The sequence below is a fragment of the Chelonoidis abingdonii genome, chromosome 2 (genome assembly GCF_003597395.2).
Source record: "Chelonoidis abingdonii isolate Lonesome George chromosome 2, CheloAbing_2.0, whole genome shotgun sequence".
Classification (NCBI taxonomy): Eukaryota; Metazoa; Chordata; order Testudines; family Testudinidae; genus Chelonoidis; species Chelonoidis abingdonii.
Genome location: NC_133770.1, coordinates 247,573,893 through 247,594,989, shown reverse-complemented (window position 1 = coordinate 247,594,989; position 21,097 = coordinate 247,573,893). Strand labels below are relative to the sequence as shown.

General features: G+C 46.0%; 1 protein-coding gene across 3 annotated transcripts; it reads left to right on the top strand.

Annotated features, from left to right (window-relative positions):
• Positions 1–610: 610 nt before the first annotated feature.
• On the top strand, positions 611–19,912 carry IL7 (interleukin 7). Of its 3 annotated transcripts, none has more exons than XM_032803180.2 (6): positions 611–1,413; positions 5,343–5,422; positions 6,987–7,126; positions 9,697–9,783; positions 17,122–17,277; positions 18,722–19,071. In XM_032803180.2, the coding sequence occupies exons 1-6, from the start codon at positions 1,355–1,357 to the stop codon at positions 18,869–18,871; spliced, it is 672 nt and encodes a 223-aa protein (XP_032659071.1). In that variant the 5' UTR covers positions 611–1,354; the 3' UTR covers positions 18,872–19,071. The 3 variants fall into 3 exon arrangements, with proteins under 3 accessions (XP_032659071.1, XP_032659065.1, XP_032659074.1); XM_032803174.2 differs by lacking the exon at positions 5,343–5,422 and having other exon boundaries at positions 614–1,413; positions 18,722–18,867; positions 18,981–19,912; XM_032803183.2 differs by lacking the exon at positions 5,343–5,422 and having other exon boundaries at positions 616–1,413.
• Positions 19,913–21,097: the final 1,185 nt, after the last annotated feature.

Sequence of the window (21,097 nt, the reverse complement as noted above, 5' to 3'; positions counted from 1 at the left end):
ATTAAGGACCAAATCTTGAAAGTTTTAGTCAGGCAAAACCCTTCATTCACATTCAAGACCCATGTAAATAGCTATCAATGTAAGGCCCCGATCCTGTATGGAGACCCACCTCCATACAGGATCAGAGTACTGTGGTTTGGAATTGGGCAGAGCGCCACAGATTTCAGTAGGGGTCCACGCACGCACAGCGCTTTGCACGACCGGGCCGGCCTTTCTGCTAAAGCAGACTCGCTGGGAGAGATTGTTTATTGGCTACATAACATTTCAAACCTTTTCACATACCCTCTGCGCCAACTGCTTTCTGCACTTTGCAATTGCTCTCCAGTCAGTACTATCGTTTGAACTTAAACAACACCAGCAAGATAAACTAGTGGACAATTTCCCTGGAAAAATCAATCGAACTAAAGACTGGGCGACGCGTTCAGGAGCGTTGAAAATGAGTCAAGGAAGTCCAAAAGTAACCTCTACCCAGCGGCACGTTACATATTTCAGTCACATGCTACTGGATGCAAAATGGGTGCAGCCCCTCAGGTGGGGGGCTCTCACAGCTCGGGATCAGGGAGCTGGTCTGCCCACTCCAAACATACAAAAAAAACAACCCCTCCCAAGCAAACAACAAAACCAGCCTTTTCCAATGGCCTGATTACTAACAAACGGTTCTTTCCACGCGCTTTGCCAAGGTACATCCTTCTGCCTTTGCCGCACATTGGGATCCCCGAAGGGCTGGGCGTGGAAGGCATGTGTGATCCCACCTCCTCTTCCCCGGCCCGGGACAAGCCACACAAGCAGCGCCTCCAGCTGTCACTTCTGCTGGGGCTCTGGCCTTTGCCGTGCAGCGCTGCCTTTCCCCAACTTCTCCGCCCCCCCAGCCGCGCTCTGACCGCAGGCTCTGGCTATCTCGGTGGACTTGCGGACGGATCCCCGACCGGGCAGGTTTCGGGGCGCGGGGCGCTTTTCTGCGCAGGGGGGAGGGGAAGCGGGCTAACTTCGCCGTCCCACCTGCTCTGCGGCGGAGCGCCCGGGAGGGCAACCTCCTGCGCGAGCGCCTGCCCAGCCCCTGGCCGCGGTGCAGCCTTTGAGTCGGCAGCCTTGGCTGGAGAGCGGGGGCCACACGGGCAGAGCAGAAAGTGAAAGTAACTTGTGCACGCGGAAGTCCTATGGGAAAAGCAGAGCCCCGCGGAGCCAGCGCGTCTCCCCCAAGAAAGATGCGGCCGGAGGGCTGCTGAGTCGGGGAACGCCCGCTCCTTTGCACAGCGGCGCCTGGCGCAGCCAGGCCCGGCGGATTCTGCACTCCCAGAGCCTCCCCTCGGGCTCTGCACCAGCCTCGCACCATGCACAAGCCTCTGCCACCACCATGACCGAGAAGCCACCAGCGCAGCTCTCTCCACCTCCCCCTGCGGACAATGTTCCATGGTAAGGGGCGCGCGCGCGAGGCACCCCCCGAACCGGCGACTCTTGCAGCCCTCCCGACGCGCAGCCCCTGCAGACTTTGCATCCCACCGGCAGAGCCCGCTGCTTGCAGCCCTCAGCCCACGCTGCCCGCTGCCCCGCGGCGCGCGCGTCTCACCCGGCTGCGCTGGCTCCTTGACAGCTACCGCTCGTAATGGTGCCGCGGCGCCCGCGAAGGTGCTTTTATCCCTACTGCCCCGGCTGGGAATTTCCCAGCTTTTCAGAGCGAAAGTGGAAGCGGCCGGTTCCCAGCCCGCCTGGTGTCGGGAAATCAGGATTGCGCTAGTGGGAGTTGCCAGGGTTGGGGAGCGGGCAAGGGAGCGCCGCCGCCGCCCCTCTCAAGGTGGGTGCAAAGACCTGCCCGCGGACGCCCAGCCGGGAAACCAGCTACCCCCAGGCAGCGGCTGCCGTCCCGGGAGCGGATCCGCCGCCAGCCACCAGCCGCACCGACTCGGCTCCTGCAGGAAAGAGGGGCCTCTCCCTGCGGCGTGCGCCTTGACCACGGCCTGCAGTGGCAAGCCAGGGGCAGGCGGGCGCGCTGCACCGAGCCCGGCACAAAGTTGAGGCAGGCACCAAACAGGTGCCTCTGGGGATCCCCACGCGCCCAGCCAAGGGCTCCTCAGCCATAGGGTGACCAGCTGTCCCAACATTAGGGGCGTTGTTTTATAGAGGTAAGTATCCCCGGAGGAAAAAAGGAATCCCGATTTTTCACACTAGCTGTCTGGCCAGCCAAGGGGGGAGGGAGATATACTAAGCCTCCTGGGTTTGCAGGCTCTGGCTGAATCCTGTTCTGGGGCAGAGGGCCTGCGCAAGAATAAAAATTTGACTGCTTTGGGAAGGGCACTTCCCATGCAGCCAGAGGAGCTGCTTCCCTCCCTCCACTGTGCCCCCACTAATTAGGGGGGCTCTGCCTCTGCTTGCCCCCCCTTGTGCATGCTCTTGCTTTGGGAAGCTGGATGCAGGAAGATAATACTCTCTTCTCTCCTTCAGGCCCATGGGGCATTTCCATGGCTTGGGGGGCTGAGGGACACAGCGCACCCTGACTGCCCAGTGCTTTGAGCCGCAGCAGGGAAAGCCCAGACTGGATCTGCTGGTGCTTCTGAACAGCCTCTGGTGGAGGCTTTTGGAAGCACTGAAAGCCCCGAGGATGCTACAACCTGGTAGCTTTCCATTACTGTCACTTAATCCACAGATATTGCAAGGGTGTTGCCGAGGAAATTGAAGTGATCTCCTGCCCCTGGGTGGTATAACATTGACAGTGTGCCTGCCTGGCCCCTTCCTTGTACACTGAAGGTACTAAAGGTTGCTTTTTGTAAATATGGGCTTTTTTCTCTGTCTGAAACTCCCAGGAATATGAACTCTTGCTGGCTGGGGATTTCAAGAAGTAGGAGTTATGAACTCATACACTTTCACTGGAAGAGCAGAATGTTCATTTTGTTAAAAAGTTTCATTTCCTTCAACATAGCAATGAGTCATTGCAGATAAATAGATGTTCACTTTTTTTTTAATTATAAACAATCTGTCTGAAAATCCTTTCCCTTCTCAATCGTCGGGCTCTCTCTTGGCTCTTGTTATGGTATCAGTATTATGGGTTCATTAGGACCTAATTTACTAATGTAAAAACACACACACACACCAACAAACCTTTCAGGCCTTCTTTATGGATCATAGAGAGGCAAAAAAAAATAATAATAATGGCATAGACCCAACTCTTTTTTCTTTGCAGGTTATCTTTAATCACAAACTGCTAGATTAAGTAGGTCTATGGCTACAGTGTTGTTGCCATATACTGATATCTATAAGGGCTGTGGTTCTTTCTTGTTTAATGTTACTGTTTGAATCTATTGCACTAATGACAGACTTAGACCATTGTTTTTTGTCTTTTGAAATATGAAACAACTGGGAAATCGTTAGCTATATTCGAGAAGAAGGGGATTAGTATAAGAATTGTAAAGTGGATAAAGGCACTGGTTCAAGGGGGATAATGTAACAGATTGTGCCAAAAAATGACTGGAGGTAGGTTACTAGTGGCATTCCTCAAGGTTTGGTTTTAGGACTAATCTTACTCAATATTTTTATTTACTGACCTTGGCACATAAATTAGGAGTATGCTAATGAAATTTGATGGGGGTACAAAGTTGGGAGGGACAGTCAGTACAGAGGAAGATCAGAATATTATACAGGAAGATTTGGATGACCTTGAAGACTAGAATAACAGAAATGGGATGGAATTCAATAGTATAAAGTGCAAGGGTCATATGCCTAAGGTCTAATAATAATTTCTGCTACAAGCTGAGGTTTCATTAGTTGGAAGTGACAGAGGAGAAGAGAGACCTGACTGTGTTCCTTGATCACAGGATGACTATAAGCCAGTAAAGTGATGCAGCTGTGAAACAGGCAGCTGCAATCGTTGGATATAATCTGGTAGAACTAGAGAAGTATTAATACGATATAAGGTACTAGTAAGACCTCATTTGGAATTTGGTGTACAGTTCTTATCATACATGTTCAAGAAAGTTGAATTTAAACTGGAATGGGTGCAGAGATTTACTAGAATGAACAGGGAATGGAGGGCTTATCAGATGAGAGAAGACTTGAAGAGCTTGACTCGTTTGGCCTAGCAAAAAGAAGGCTAATTACTCTGTATAAATACATTGGAGGGAGTGTGGAGGGGAAGGGGGCGTAAACACTAGGGCAGGTAAAGAGCTATTTAGGACAGTGTTGGCACAAAAACAAAATGGATATAAACTGGCCATGAACAAACTGAGGCTGGAAATTAGGAGAAGGTTTCTAACCATCAGAGGTATGAGGTTCTGGAACAGCCTCTCAGTAGGAGTTGTGGGGGCAAACAACTTAATTAGTTTGAAGAGAGAGCTGGACAATGTATGAGTGTGATTGTCTGATGGGGTAGGGTTCAGCAGCCCTGGGGCTCACTTCCAGTTTGCTTCAGGGCTTCAGCTGGCGACCTGCAGGAAGGGATTCTCCTCCCCATGCTGTGGTTTTTCATTCTGTTTTGGTCGCTTTCCTCTGAAGCAGCGGTGGCCAACCTGAGCCTGAGAAGGAGCCAGAATTTGCCAATGTGCATTGCCAAAGAGCCACAGTAATACGTCAGCAGCCTCCCATCAGCTCCCCCTCACCCAGGGCCGACTCTAACATTTTTGCCGCCCCAAGCCAAAACAAAGAACACTGCCCCACCCCCTGAGCGTCGCGTCGCCCCAGTCCCCACTCCGAGCGTCACGCTGCCCAAGTCCCTGCCCTGCCGAGCGCCGTGCTGCTGAAGCCCTCCCCAGCCGAGCACCGCGCCACTCAAGTCCTTGCCCCCCAGCATGGCGCCACGCCTCCCAAGCCTCGCCTCCCCCCAGCGCCGCTGGGCCGAACCAAGGTGCCGCCCCAAGCACGTGCTTGGTAGGCTGGTGTCTGGAGCCGGCCCTGCCCTCACCTGCTCCCAGCACCAGCCCTGCCGATCAGTGCCTCCCTCTCCCTCCCTGCACCTCCCAATCAGCTGTTTCGTGGCATGCAGGAGGCTTGGCGGGAGATGAGTGAGGGCAGGGGAGGGGGTGGGAAGGGGTGGAGTGGGAGAGGGTTTGTGACAGAGCCAGGGGTTGAGCAGTGAGCACCAACCAGCACGTTGGAAAGTTGGCACCTGTAGCTCCAGCCCCAGAGTTGGTGCCTATACAAGGAGCCGCATATTAACTTCTGAAGAGCTGCATGTGGCTCTGGAGCTACAGGTTGGCCACCCCTGCTCTGAAGCATCAGAGATGGCCACAGCTGGAGATTGGACATTGGATGGAGTGGGCCAGGGCTCTGGGGTGGCAGTGAGCATTCTGTTTTTCAGGTGCTTGCCTGGCTGGTTCTTGCTCATATGCTCAGAGTCTAACTGAATTTTTCCGCAGGTCAGATTGGCAGCAACCTTGTGTTTCCTTTGACTTTCTCTGCAGAGTATGGGTGCCAGTCACTTCCCAGGATTATCTGGGTACATCTTACTTAATCATTTCCCTACCATTACAGGGGCCTCTGCCATTGGTGCATCATAATAATCTAAATTCCTGGGAGCTGTAATACTTTAAACCCTAAATTTAGAATAGGGGCAGTGCGGGGCAGTGTTGGTCTCCTGAATATCACAGGCTATCAGACTAGATGATCTAGTGATCCCTCTGGCCTTAAACTCTATGACTCTGTAGAAGTCAGAGGTCTGAGTGCAGGATCAGGGACATATTTTTACAGCCTTACATTTACTATACTTATGTCTTTAATTTCCAGGGATAACATAGCACTTTGGACCAGATTTTCAAAGCTAGTTAGGAGCCTAAAGATGCAGACAGGTGCCCTAGGGCTAGCTCTACTGAGGAGACTTAGATTCAGTATTGCAATGCCTAAACTTTTAGGCACCCTGCCAGCTAGTGTGATCCACAGGTCTAAATTAGGTGCCCAGGCGTCCTGGACAATGTGTGTTACATGTGCTCTTGTATATATGTTCTTAAGACCTGTTCTAGGTCAAGGAATGTGTAATGAGATATTGAGCCATTCACCTTTATTTGACCTGTTTAAATCCAGCCCTGACTGTTAGTGACCATAAATTATTTCCCTTGGATGGCTCTTCAGCGACTTATTATTTTGGTGATAGGTGCCCTCAAAATACCTAAGGTAGCGATAAAGAATTTGCCTGTTACTCAAGCAAAACTCTCATTTAAAGTCAAAGGGAAATTTGCCCAAGTAAAGACTGTGAAATTTGACTAACAGCGATGAAAAGAGTTTCTCAGTTCAGTTTCTACAGAGTAGCTGTCTACCCCACAATCAACATTACCACAATTGACAACATCAGCAGAGAGGGACTGAGGGGGCATGAAGACTGAGCTATATTCTTATTACTAGAGGTAATCCTTCCAAGACAGCATTAAGGCCCATTGGTAGGGAGCTGTGGCAAAACGTAATTACAAAATAACTGTTACGTGTACATTGAATTCAGTTAGATTTCTGCACTGACTTCACTCAAAGCAGATTTGGCACATGGAGGCCATTTTAGTTTCTGGGACTGGCAGCCTGAATGACTCTTTGAGGGGCCCGACCTTCCCAGCGGAGGGCAAATAGGACAGTGTCTTTCATGAGCACTAACTTTACTTTAAACCCGCCCGCCCCAAATCCAAATATTTAAAACTTGCAAAACTTTATTTATACTTGCAAACTTGTATACTTCATCTGCTGTATACTGTAGTGCTTCAGGATTTCTAACAATACAGTAAAGGATATTATTGTCCTCTCAACATAGTTATTACTTTTGTTAGCATTAATTAAGTTTATGTTAATACCCCTAGGGCAACATACTCTGAAAATGCATTTAAAAGATACCTTGTCAGAAAAGTATGTTTAAAGGCATTTTCACATTTCATACCCAAAATGGACTGTAATGTATCAGTTATTTGGTAGAGTTGAACACTAAATCCCAGATAAGTTACTATAAGAGACTTCATTATATAACAGTTAATAGAGCATACTCCGTGGTATTAAAAATATACTTAATTGATGTTGTTGTAATATAGTTTTTTTTAGGTCTGTCTTTGGGATTCTGCCACTGTTCGTAGTTCTGTTGCCAGTAAATTCATCTACTTGTGTGATGGAAAATACAACTGTAATACGTGAAAAGTACGAGAATATCCTAAGCCACGATATTGAATTGCTGGTAGGTAGTCATCTTCGTTTGTTTTAAATTTTTTTTAAAAGTAAAGGTGGTCTTTTTGTGAATAATTTTAAGGTTAATTCATGCTAAATGTCACATTGAAAGGCACACATTAAAATGGGTGTGCAGTTTTTTTTTTAGGGGACATAACGATGCAGCCTCTAATTTTGCACTCACCCCTAGCTGTGAATGCAGTTATTTGCAGGTGCAAATGATATGACTCAGATGATCGTGTCCTTGCAACAGGTAGTTAGAAATATAAAATATTTAGGTCTAGATTGTGTAACACCTAATCCCATTGGAGAGCACTTATATAGTGGTTGTGGTGAAGTCATTGAGACTACTTGCGTTTGTAAATGCTATTCAATATGAGTAGAGGCTACATAATCTGACCCATAATTTGCATCTCTCTATAACTTTGCCTGAAGTTTTATGCCCTCTGTTGAATATATGCACAAAGTCAGCATTTAAAAAAACTGGCCCTCAGTCTTGATCTCTGGATCATTGTCAGCAATGAGAGGTAAACTGGAAATCATCACCATATTTGAAAGCCATGTGAAAGGCCAGTTAAGGAGAAGACTGGCATACCCAGACCATTAGTCTAATATTTTATATCTTTGTGCCAGCACATTAAATGGATTGCTTAAAGCAACAGCTCTCTACATCAAGTGAATCATTCCTAGTCATTAGAATTCCACAGCAGCTAGGAAAAAATGAAAGTATTTGCTATTTAATTTTTATTTAAGGAGTTGTGAATTTAGTGCTCATGAAAGGTATGGGATTGTGAATATTGAAATCTGAAGTCCTCACGGAACAGGGGTAGCACCAGCACCTGTTATGCAGATTCCTTCATTTCCCAGCCAATGTGTGTTACCCCAGCTCTGGAGAGATTAGTTCAGGGTCCATGTCTAATCAATGCTTCTCTGTCTGCTTAAATTATCAGCAGGAACTGTTAGTAATACAGTTTGTGTGGTAGAAAGTGTCCACTAGCCTCTTGCCTGAGATCACGTAGTGATAGCAAATAACTTTCAGTTACTACAAAACCTGTGTTCCGGTTTGAACTTGGAACCTAGAGGCAGAAGGATCTTTTACTCCATTACACTCTCTAAGCCACCATAATTAGTAGTTCTGATAAGTACCACGCTGCTGCAGTGTGTGTAAGATATTATTGCTTTTCTTTTACTTATCAATTTCTGTCTAGTCTGACTCAAAGCAGGATTTGCAAGGCTAAATTTGATCTAGATTTCTATAAGTGCAGTGGTTCACAGAACAAAAATATTAAGAATAAAATAAAAATTTTGATGACTGTCAATAAGCAATGTCACCACAGAGCGAGAATAATGTTAATTTCTCCCCCAAACTATGGTATGTGTTTCTTAAATTCTCAAGAACCAAGGTTCCCATAATCTTTCCCCCAAGTTTAAAAGAATGGCAAGAGTAAAATATGATTTCTATTAGAGGTTATGTGTGGTAATGCTCATTGTGATTTTGCTCCATATCTAGTGACTGCAGACATTAACTACAGGCAGATAGTAGGTATATCCTGGTCCCCTTGAAGTCTAGGGGAGTTTTGCCATGGACTCCAATGGGGCTAGGGTTTCATCCACTGTCTTTTTGTCCCACCCAGTGACCTACCTACCTACCAACCAGAGCGATTACTGTGAAGCTATTTGAAAAGTCAGGCGGAGCTGCTGATTGTCTTGCCCTTATGTCTGGAATGGAATTTGAGCATTTCAGCAAACAAACAGCTGTTTGATGCTCTCTTAATTGTTTTATGTCTTTGAATATTTGACTCAATAGGGCTTTGTGTTGAGTCACTGCCTCCCTGTTTACACAATCTACTGTTTCCGAAGTTTGAAGTCAGTTTTGTTCAGATGTGCTTCTGAAACACTGACAAAGTTAGAACAAAAATACAAAGAGAAACCCAAAGGATGGAGATGGCTAAACCTTTCTTGTATTTTTTAAAATCTAGGACGGCATAATATTGATATGACTTAACACATTTCTTCTGCAAGGTTCAGAGAGACTTTTGAGGGGGGTTGGAAAGAACAAAGGGAGAGAATGTGTTTCTGCTGGGATCAAGAAGTTATTACAAGTGTCTGGATGACATGAAGAAAGGTGTGGAAGAAGGAAACAAAGGGAAAAAATGGTGGCGCAAAGGGGCAAGACTTACAGGTGAAGACATTTAGGGGATTTAGACACAACTTTATTCATGTTAATAGAAAATGCTTGTCAAAATCCCATTAGATGCCCTGGAAAATCTCAATTTATATATATTTCTTAAGAGAATAAACTTTAAACAAAAATACAACAAAAAAAATGCTGTTAAGAAATCAAGTAATTAAGTGGAATCTGTAGTTTCAAAATTATAAATAGCTACCCTTGCAAACTATAGCTAAATTTCCTCCTTAGCTTACCTGCCAAGAAAAAATTCAGCACTCTCTATTTCCACTGCTACTCTTGATGCCATCCTAAAAAGCTGTGTAAGGAGTTAAGCTCATCAACTGTTGAAAGAGAAACAAGCCAACTTGATTTGAACACTGTTACATTATTTAATATATGATCTATTATAGGAAAATATGTCTGAAGAGTATCGTGACAGGTGCTGCAGGAATAAAAGACATGAAAACCCCAGTGCATTTTTCTGCAATGATACTCAGGTAAAAGACAACTTCTTCTTTGAATGATTGCACATGTCGGTTGCAATGTAGGTGTATGTGTGTGCCCTGAGCACAGTCACTAGAAAATATGCCCTCCACGGTATCTGTCAAGTCGGCTCTGGTGCCCTTTGGTGCCATATGTCCATAGCGTTGGTGTATAGGGCACTGCTGACCACGTCCTCTCAGTTCCTTCTTACCACCCATGATGGTCGCTGGAAATGCTCTATCCTTCTCTTGCAAATCTTCCTCAGTGGACTTTGTTTCCTCTCTTTCTATACATATAGTTTTGTTCATAGTTGGTTAAGTTTCTCTTGTAGCTGTTAGTTAGTTTCCTCCGCTCCCAGTACTGAGGCATGCCTTGGTGGCTGAGCTTCAAGCCTTGTGGCTCCTGCAGCAAGGCTATGCCTCTGGGCTACCCACATTCCAGTTGCTTTAAATGCTTAGGGGAAGCTTACGTTTGGGAGTGCTGCAAGAGTCGCAGGGACTTCAAGCCCTGTATCAAAAATGACCAGGATGCTAGGCTGAAGTCCCTCTTAATAGAAACAGTGCTTGGACCGCTATTGGAGCCAGGCCATTCAAACTCAGCACCAAGCACCTTGGTGTCACTGAGGAGCACTTCTGCCGCTGTCTGGGCACCTCAGCAACATTCAGCATCTCCGGTGCTGAGAAAAAAACAAAAGTAGATGCCAGTCAAGATAGGACATTCCCTGACCTCTAGAATGGCCAGGCATGGAGACCAGAACAGAGTGCGACCCGCATTGTGCCACTCCACAGCCCTTCGTACTGTATAAAGGGAAGCTGGCTGTGATGGTCCAGTTCCAGTGTTCCCTGCCTTGACACTGTTCACTGGCACCAATGGGAACTGCTCCTCTGGACAGAGGACTTCTTGTCCTCGTAGTCGGAAGTGGAGTTGTATATCTCCCATAGGAACCAGCCCCAACAGGCAAGTCGGCACTAACCTGCAATGGACCTGGGCCAGGCCATAACATTGACTGCTTGGCCTGCTGGCTAGAGGCAGGTGCCTGCGCAGTGGTTCTTCTAGAACCTTTGGGCATTTCCCTTTATGCAAGATCCTCAATGGAAGTGCTCACACTTGGTGGCCTGCGAGGGAAGAGTGCTGCCACTTCTTCAAGCGGAGTCTGGTCCAGGCTCTGGTACCGAGTACTAAGAGCCAACATCATGGAACCTGTCCGGTGCCAAAAGCAAGGAGTAGTAGTGCTCCCTGCCAGCGTAAGCTTTTTCCTCCTCTTCTCCTGATGAGGCCATGACAGGAGTTGACATGTCACCCGCTCATGATGACTATAAGGCCGATCAGGAGCTTCTTAAGAGAGTGGCCCAAAACCTGGGCATTCAGGCTGAGGGGGTTCAGGAGTCCTCCCAGTCTTTGGTGGACATCTTGTGACCTTTCCCCTCAGTGAAGCCATCATGGACCCAATAAAAACCCTATGGTAAACCCTGGTGTCCCTACCTCCTACGGACAAGAAGGGTGAAAAGAAGTACTTTGTCCTAGCTAGATAATATGAGTTTTTGTATCCTCATCCCACCCCCACAGGATATCTGGGGGCTCCGCTGCCAATGAGCGACAGTTACAGGAGTTATAAGGGGCTATCCCCAAAGCAAAAGACACAAAAAAGCTAGACCTGTTTGGGAGGAAGGTCTACTCAACTGGCGGTTTGCAGCTCAGGATCACTAATCAAAAGCGCTCCTGAGCAGAGGTGACTTTACGCCTTGTTAAAGTTTAAGGACTCGATGTCCTAAGAGGCCTAATGGGAATTCTCCTCTTTGGTGGAGGAAGGGAAGTCCGTAGCAAAGGCTTCCCTACAAGTGGCCCTGGAAGCTCAGGATTCAGAGACCAGGTCCATGGCCTCCACATTGGTCATGTGTAGGAGTTCCTGGCTCCAAGTCTCAGGCCTCCCACATGAGGTTCAGCAGACCCTCTAGGACCTTCCCTTTGAGTGCACTTCACTCTTCTCAGAGCAGACAGACATCAAGCTTCGTGACCTCAAGGACTCCAGGGATAATCTGAAGTCCCTGGGCTTCTACACCTCACTGTCTTTGAGAAGCATTATAGGTCTCAACATTTCTCCTGGTTCTTCCCTCTGCTGGCCCGGCAGGACTCTCAGAGAAAGAGAAATAAAGGCTTCAGGCAGAGACCTTCACTCCAGTCCTCCTCAACTTCAGTGCCTCCTCCTCCCAGATATTCAGGGGGCTCTAAGTAGGCCTTTTGATTTGGCGCTTGAGGATGCCGTACCAGTCACAGAAACTTTGGATCCAACCTACCCTTTGTTTGTGGACCACTTGTCCCACTTCTCTGGACAATAGTCCCATATTATTACAAACCATTGGGTACTGAGCACAATAGAAGTGGGATATACCCTTCAATTTAGTTCTTCCCTCCCACCTCACCTCTCTCCCCATCCCTCTTCAGGGACTCCTCTCACAAGCAACTTCTGGCCCAAGAGGTGCAGTTGCTCCTGCAGGTGGGAGCCATGGAAGAGGTTCCACAGAATTTAAGGGGTTGCAGGTTCTACTCTGAGCTTTTGGGGTTAGGAAAAAACAAGGGGGAGTCTCAGACCTATCCTGGACCTGCACCAGCTTAACAGTTATCTCAAGAAGTTAAAGTTCTGCATGATCTCCTTGGAGTCCATCATCACCTCCCTGGATCTAGGGGACTAGTACATCGCCTTTGATTTGAGAGATGCCTATTTTCACAAACCAGTTTTTCAGGGTCACAGGAGGTTCCTCATATTGATAGTGGATCACGTGCATTACCAATTTGCAGTTCTCCTGTTCAGCCTGTCAGCTACCCCACACGTTTTTACAAAGTACATGGCAGTAGTAGCAGCCTTCTTGAGGAGCCAAGGGGTGCAGGTGTATCTTTAGCTCAATGACTGGCTGGTCATAGGCCAAACCAGGGCTCAGGGGGATCCAGCATCCACCTCATCCAGTTGACTTTCCAGGACCTGGGCCTTGTTATAAATACACAGAAATCTACCCTTATCCCAGTTCAGAGGTTAGAGTTTATCTGAGCTGTGCTTAACTCTGTCCAGGCCAGAGCCTTCCTCCCAGAAAGGTGATTTCAAGCAGTCATGGAGTTCACAGCATGCCTCAAGGATCACCCAACGACGATGGCCCAGAGTTGTCTGAGACTCTTGGGTCATATGGCCACATGTACTTATGTAGTGTATACGCGAGACTACACCTCAGACATCTCCCAGGCAAACTGCCCTCATCTGGATATGGTCCTTATGATTCCTCGCCCAGTTCTCAACTCACTCCATTGGTGGCAGGACCCACTGGCAGTTTGCAAGGGCATCCCATTTTCATGGCCCCATCCGTTACTCTTCCTGGCCACAGATGCATCAGCACTGGGCTGGGGAACTCACTTGGGTCTCCTCAGAACTCAAGGCCTGTGACCCCCGGAAGAGCTCTTTATAGACATCAATGTCAGGGAGCTCAGGGCAGTTCTCTTGGCTTGTCAGGCATTCCTGCCTCATGTTAAAGGCAAAAATGTGTTGGTTCTAACAGACAACACGGTGGGCATGTTCTATGCTTCCTGCCCTGTGTTGGGAGGCAGTTAGGTTGTGGGATTTTTGCATAACCTACTCGATTCACCTTGAGGCCTCCTACCTACCAAGAGCACAAAACGAGCACAAAATCAGCTCAACAGATCCTTGACCGATCACCATGAGTGATCCCTTGCCTAGATGTCATGAAGGTCATTTTCCAGCAGCGGGGGACTCCCCAGGTAGATCTGTTTGCAACAAAGCACAACAGGAAGTATCACCAGTTCTGCTCCCTTTTGGGCCACAGCCTCGAGTCACTTTCAGATGCTTTCCTTCTTCCATGGACAGGTCACCTGTTCTGTGCTTTCCCTCCTATTCCACTTGTGCACAAGGTCCTGCTGAAGATCAAACTGGACCAAGTGCAGGTCATTCTGATAGCTCCGCCTTGGCCCTGCCTGCATCGGTTCGCCTCTCTGCTGGACCTCTCAGTGGCGTCACCAATCCCACTACTTCTACATCCAGACCTGATCTCTCAGGACCACGGTCATCTGCTCCACCCAAACCTTGGGTCCCTCCACCTCATGGCCTGGAAGGTCCATGGCTAAACCCCACAGAACTAGCCTGCTCGGAGCAGGTCCTTAAGGTTGTACTAGGAATCAGAAAAGCTTCCACCAGGGTGACTTACCTAGCAGAATGGAAGTGGTTTGCTATCTGGTCTTCCCAGAAGGGTGTCTCACCTATGTGATCGTCACTGCTGTTCATTCTAGTGTACTTACTGCACTTGAGACTGCAGTCTATTAGAGTTTAACCGTGTATTCAATTAGAGTCCACCTGGCAGCAATCTCTGCTGTTCACCCTTGGATGACCGATCCATCTTTCTAACTATTTCCTTCAGGGCTTTGAGAGGTTGTATCCTCAGGTGCAACTGTTACCCACGGTTCTTTCAACCCAAAGCTCTTGGTAACTTTTACTCTGTGCGAAGAGGTGTCAGGAAATAAATCAGGGGAGACACGGTCGTCCAATCAATAGATGGCCGGCCCAAAGAGGACAACACAAGAGTGTGTTCACTTAAAGCTTAGTCCCAAACACTTACGCATGTCTGCAACAGGTTAGTAAAACACCCCCAGCCCTTGATAATTATCAAAGCTGTGTTTGGCTCTCAAATGACACAGCGGCAGGCTTCCGGTGGCCAAATCTTTTGTCTGCTGGTGGGGACCACAAGATGTATCCAGAGGGAAAGTCCCAGAAAAGTCCCAAACAAGTCCAACTACCTCAAACTTTATTTATACATTAGTAATAGAATGACATGCCCCTTAAAGAAAACTTGTTAAGTATGCAGTTTCAATGGTCAAGCAAGAGGTTCCTTCTGATTATTGATTAACCAGGTGTGGGGTTTTCCAGAGTTTGCAGCCTTGAGACCCCAATAGATATTCCTGGGACACATCCTGCTCTTTTAAAATGCATGTATCAGCAACTTCAGCACAATTCTTATCAGGAAGGACACGGGGTGAAGCCACTGGCTACTTACTCGTTACTATACCTCTCCTGGAAGGTGACCTTCTTAGTGGCCATTACTTCAGCCAGAAGAGTTTCAGAGATCCGTTCCCTCACTTTGGAACCACTGTACATGGTGTTCTTCAAGGATAAGGTGCAGTTGTGTCCTCACCCAGCTTTCCTTCCAAAAGGTGGTCTCCCAGTTCCATAGCAATCAAGCTATCTTCCTACTGGTTTTCTATCCGAAGCCACATTCCACAGGGAAGAGCAAAGGCTCTGCTTGTTAGATGTTGGCTATGCACTGGCTTTCTACATAGAAAGGACCAAACAGTTTCGGAAATCCACCCATGTTTGTAAAGGTTGCAAACAGGATGAAAGGTCTCTCCATCAGACCTCAGGTAATTTCATCTTGGATCATGTCATGTGTTTGCATATGTTACAAACTAGCAGGTGTTCCCACCCTAATCGCTCATTCAACAAGGACACAAAGCGTCTTCAGCAGTGTTTTGAGCCCAGGTCCTTATTCAGGACATTTGTAGCGCAGCAACTTGGTCATCAGTGCGCACATTTGCTTCTCATTATGCCATCGCTTAGCAGGCTAGGGACAATGCTGGATTTGACCAATCTGTGTTGCAGTCAGCATGTCAGTAAACTCCGAGCCCTATACCTACAGAAGGATATAAGAAAGCCCAGTATCCTGTCTTCTGACAGTGGACAATGCCAGGTGCCCCAGAGGGAATGAACAGAACAGGTAATCATCAAGTAATGCATTCCCTGTCACCCATTCCCAGCTTCTGACAAACAGAGTCTAGGGACACCTGTACAACTGCTGGGGTCTTCTATGTTGGAATGGACATGTGCAATCACTCAAAAAAGAAAATCTTTCTGTAACTAGTTCACGATGTGTTGCACATGTCCATTCCAAGACCCACCGTCCTACCCATCTTATCGGACATGGCTGGAAAGAAGGAACTGAGGGGATATGGGGTTGGCAGTGCCCTATAGCCCAATGCTATGAACACACAGCCCCAGAGCACACCAGAGCTGACCTGACAGATACCACTAAGGGAAAATTTTCTGACAGCTGTGCTCGGGGCACACACACATCTACATTGGAATGGATATGTGCAACACATATCGAAGAACAGTTACAGAAAGGTTAGTACCCTTTTTTTTCCCTCAGAGTTTCCTTGCACTCGTGTGTTGTAGATTTCTTTTCTGTGTAATCCAATCTCTGTGTAACAAATTCTGCTGATGGGGACTGTTATGTTGTAATCACAGCAAGTCCTGGTATTCAGAATTTGTATTATAGAACTGTTCATTTTAAAACTTGACAATGGTTAGACTGCTGGTGAGCTGAGGCCACAGCCTATCATACTGACCAATATTGTCTCATTTTTTCCTTGTACTCCCCCCTCCCATCCCTGTCAGTCTGTCTCCATCAGTTTCTTATATTTAGATTATAAACTCTTTGGGGCAGAGACCATCTTTTTTTCCATGTTTGTACAGAGCCAAGCACAGTGGACTTGTAAGAGCTAATAAAATAATTTCCTTTTCATCTTTTCTGGGCCTAAAATTTATGCATACTGCACACAAGTACTTGATTTTTATTTGAAACTTTAAGTAGTAATTCTGTTTCCAAAGAAGCCAATATCTCATACTACAGAGATTATACTCACTTATCAAAATATTGATTTTTTAAAAATATTTTCATCCAATATGGAATGAAGAACAAGATGCCTTCTTTGTGTCAGTTAGCTAACAAGTACAAATTAATCTTTCAAATGCTTTGTTTTATTTTCCTACCAACATTTTTTCTATTACCACCAATACAACTAAACCTTCACTTCAGATATTGATCTTAAATTCTATATCTGTAAGACATCTTTTACAAAATAATCTGCACTTTCTAGTAAGAAGTATTTCTAAAATAATGTTGTGGCAGACATGGTCCCCATGTAGAAGCCAAAGTTGTTAATGGTAGGGGAGTTGGAATCTCATTACTATACATACTAATATTCATAAATTCACACGTAGGTAGTTGTCATAATCACAAAATCACTTTTTAAAATTTGATATATTAGTTTGCTTTAGATAAGATCAAACCCCACCAGTGTCAGTTGTAATTGCAGACTGAATTCAATACGTCTAGGAATGCTTCATACAGTATGAGGGTCTGAAAATTTAGTCAGGTTAGCCACATGATATTGGAAGAGAACAGCATAGCAGCTTCTAAACAAGCCAATGCCTACTGAAACAGCTTAAGACAGCCAACCATTATATAAAATCTAAGAGAACTCAGATTCAAGGTATCTTTTCTTTATTTCTTTCTTCATAGGAAATAAGGTCATTACAGAATATGGCATGTGACATGCTTAAGTTCTTTTATAAAAAAAAGATCAACAAAGATTTCAGATGGCAAACTGCTCGAGTTTCATGTATGACATTAGAAATTCTACATTGCAGATGTGATAGAGAGAGCAAAAATAGAAAGGTAAGTTGTTGGGAGAGCCTACAAATTACCTTGCATATTTTTATATAAAGAAGGAAGAACATTGCTCTCGTAAGTCTCTTCAGGATAGAAGGTTACTACCATCAACCAAAATGAAACATAAAACTCACCCCATGTAGTATGCCCCTTGATACAGAGCTTAAGGCTCTGATGTAAAGCCCATTGACGTCTATGGGAAGATTCTATGGTAAGCATTGACACTTCTCAAAATAAGTACTCTGATAATATTTTTGAACCATAATTTTTCAGTTTCACCCTTTAATAGTACAGTAAAAGCTGAACTGTCTGGCACTTTACCCACTGGAAAGCTCTGTAAACTGGCATTGCTGATCTTCGCTGAAAGTCCAGTTGGCACAGGGCAAGCAGGCTCCCTACTTGGCTCTGTGTGGCTCCCCAGAAGCAGCAACATCATGTCCCTGCTGCTCCTAGGTGGAAGAATGGCCACAGGGGCTCTGTGCGCTGCCCCTGCCCTACTCGCTGGCTCCACAGCTCCCACTGACCAGGAACCGATGCCAATAGAAGCTGTGGAGGCGGTGCCTGCGAGCGGAGGCAGCGTGCAGAGCCGCCCAGCTGTACTTCTGCCTAGGAGCAGCAGGGACATCATGTTGCCTCTTGCAGGGAGCCACCCTAGGTGAGTGCCAGCCAGATCTGGCACCCTAAAACCCTTCCTGTGCCCCAACTCCCTGCCCCGAGCTCCCTTCCACACCGCAACTCCCTCCTAGAGCCTATCCCAATCCCTACCTGAACCCTCTCTTGCACCCACACTCCTTCCCAAATCCCGGAGCCCCCTCCTGCACCTCAAACCCCTCATCCCTCACTTCACCCCAGAGCCTGCATCCCCAGACAGAGCCCTCACCCCTTCACACACACAATTCTCAGCCAGACTCTCCGTCCTGCACCCTGAACCCCTCATTTCTGGCTCCACCCTGGAGCCCACACCCCCTGCAATTGGTAAAGTATAACTCTTAGTGAACCAGCATATTTGATTAACTGGCACACACACACACCCTTCACCCAACATGCCAGATAACAACGCTTTTACTATATTTGGATTTGGGTTTTTTATATTCATTAACTAATCAAGGATTAGGCAAGGTCAGTACTTGCATGTAAAACCTTCACAGCACTGCTGGATGCTATAGGAAGATGTGTTGGTAGTTCAGCAGGTGGCATGCTTCCTTCAAAGTCAAAACTGAGTTTTCTGGTTTGGTGTAAAGAGGCACTGTGCCGCTAGTGGTATTGATCAGACTGTGATCACAAGTGACTAAGATTCTATGGCCTTATTGTGAGTCGCCCAATGTTCTGGCTCAGTTAGGATAATTACATTTATTGATATATATTTGATTGTTTTACGTTTTAAAGTATTTCTCTGCAGAAAGGAATATAAGCTCATCTCGATTAACAATTTAAAACTGTTCTTTTACAGGTTTGCATATTGCTTACACAACCCAGCAAAGACACACTAGGGGCACAAGACCCCAAGAAAAAATGTTGCCAAGAATTATGTGAACTAAAAGAAACTATAGCTAGCCTTAGATCCTGCTGGAATAAGTTTGAAAAAGAAATTGCTAGGTAAAAACCTTAAAATGCAATCCTGTCTGTTTTTTCAAAGTGCCATTGCTTTGCACTTTACACGCAATCTTCAAGTATTTCTGTCTGCTTACATAAATATTTTTTTGCCAAAGTCCTGATGAGAAGATCCAATACCTTGTTCCTGGGGACAAAGCCATTGGAAACCAACAAATTCTAAAGTTCAAGAAGTGGAAGCTAACAACACAATTGGAAGCAAAGACATACAGAACAGAATGCTGTAGCCTCATCTTCACATGATGAAAAACACTTAGACTTTGTAGCTATCTACAGGTACTTGGTCATGTTTTTTCAGTAACTTTATATGACTTTAAGGTGAGAAGAAACTTGGGAGGTGCCTACTGTGACAAATAATCTTGGAAAAGGCAAAGAAAGCAAAATGTCAAATTAATATGATGTTTTATATAACTACATCATGGATCAAAACTAACAGTTATGCTAGGTAAGAATGGCTCCTGAGCCAGTTCTGCTGATGCAATAATATTTGAAGTACTGGTATCTGATGGGATCTGCAAGCTGCTTTTGAGGCTAAAAAATGGAACCAGGTCTGTGCCAGAAAAAGATAGGGGAATGAATTATTTTTACACAGCCTAGGAAGAGGTATCAGTTTTGGAGGGATCTAGCACAGACGCTGCTGAAGTAGCTAGAGGCAAGACAGAGTAAGGCCTGTGGATGGGGAAAAGGGTAGCTCCTGAACACGAGCAAGATCGGCTGACTGGAGAAAATATTAGCATTGTGGATTTAGTAATCACAGTTAGCTGCAGGAATAGTTAGAATAGCTTACATTAATTGTGATGACTTTAGTGTATATATTTTATATAGCGTATTTAACATAAAACAGACATGACAAGGTATGTATGAGTATTTTCAGAGAATAATATATTGGCATTTTACTAATTATATGTTCATATTTAATTTTTGATGAATTTATAAATATTTATTAGTTGCTTATACCTCACAATTTCTTACTTAGATATTACTACTCCTTTTGTAACAAAAGCCACTTTTAATATATCTAACAAAATGATGTCTCTTTTGGTATCATTGCTTCTGTTCTAGTTTTTGGTATATGAGACTATCATAGACAGAGCTGATAATGTCACTGTAGTTAAGGTTAACTGACTGTCACATGTGCTCTACTCAGTGTTGTGTGGCACCTCCTTCTGGCAATTAGCTCCGCCTGGTTCAGCGCCCCTTTTCTTCTCTTCCACCATTGCTGCTCAGCTCTCACTGATTGAGTCATACCATGGCTGCTTTGTGACTCAGCCCTCCAGCCAAGCCACACTGCGATTTCCCCTTCAGAGGGAGTCTTTCCAAGTCTCTGCACAAGCAGCATCAGGCAGTCCTCATGCTCGCTACCCTGACTATGTCAGTCCTGCAGTGACTCAGGCAGTCTCCCCATTCAATGCCCCAAGCAACACCACTATATAATGGATATTAGGGGAACCCCAGCCCACCCTGTATGCTGGGTTCCAGCCAAGGGCCTGTAGCAAGCAGTTAAGGTCTGCGGCTACACCATCCTTACTGCTCTCGCCCCTGGACTACTTCCTACTGTGCTTTTCCAAGCTTTTCATTCTCCAGCCTTCCTAGTCAGATCCTTTTCTCTTAGGCCTACTAAGTAAATCCTTTCTCAGAGGGTCCCTATCCCCCCCACTTCGTTTACCTCAGGGAGAGAGACTACAGGCTTCCTCCGTGCAGCCTCCCACACCATTGTCAGCTTCCTGACCTTATAGAAGCCCCACCTATTCCCTTACAGGTGAGTTTCCTTCAAATTAGTGGCCTCCCCGCAGCCTAAATCTCCCCGATTTGCAGCTTAACTGGCTGATTGGGCCCACTTCACCTAATTCAATTTCTTCAGAGTTGATGTAGGGTGCACACCCCATCACACACTTCCCACTATAAGAACCTGTTTTCAGTTGCTTATAACTTTTCCACGGTGTTCAGGCTAAAGTTTTCAATGCCAGGTGTCTACCTCAGGCTAATGTTTATTTAGTGGAAGCTTGAGTTATTTCAAGGAACAGATTAGGGAAGCCTACATTGTTTTGCCCTTGTTAAAAAAAAAAATTCTTGCAACTTTTCCACTGAGAAACTCTAGCATTCCATGCACCAGAGCAAGAATATTAGGAATTGTTAGGAAAGGGATAGAAAATAAGACAAAATATCGTAATACCACTATATGGCATAATGCCACAACTCATGGTGTGTCCACACA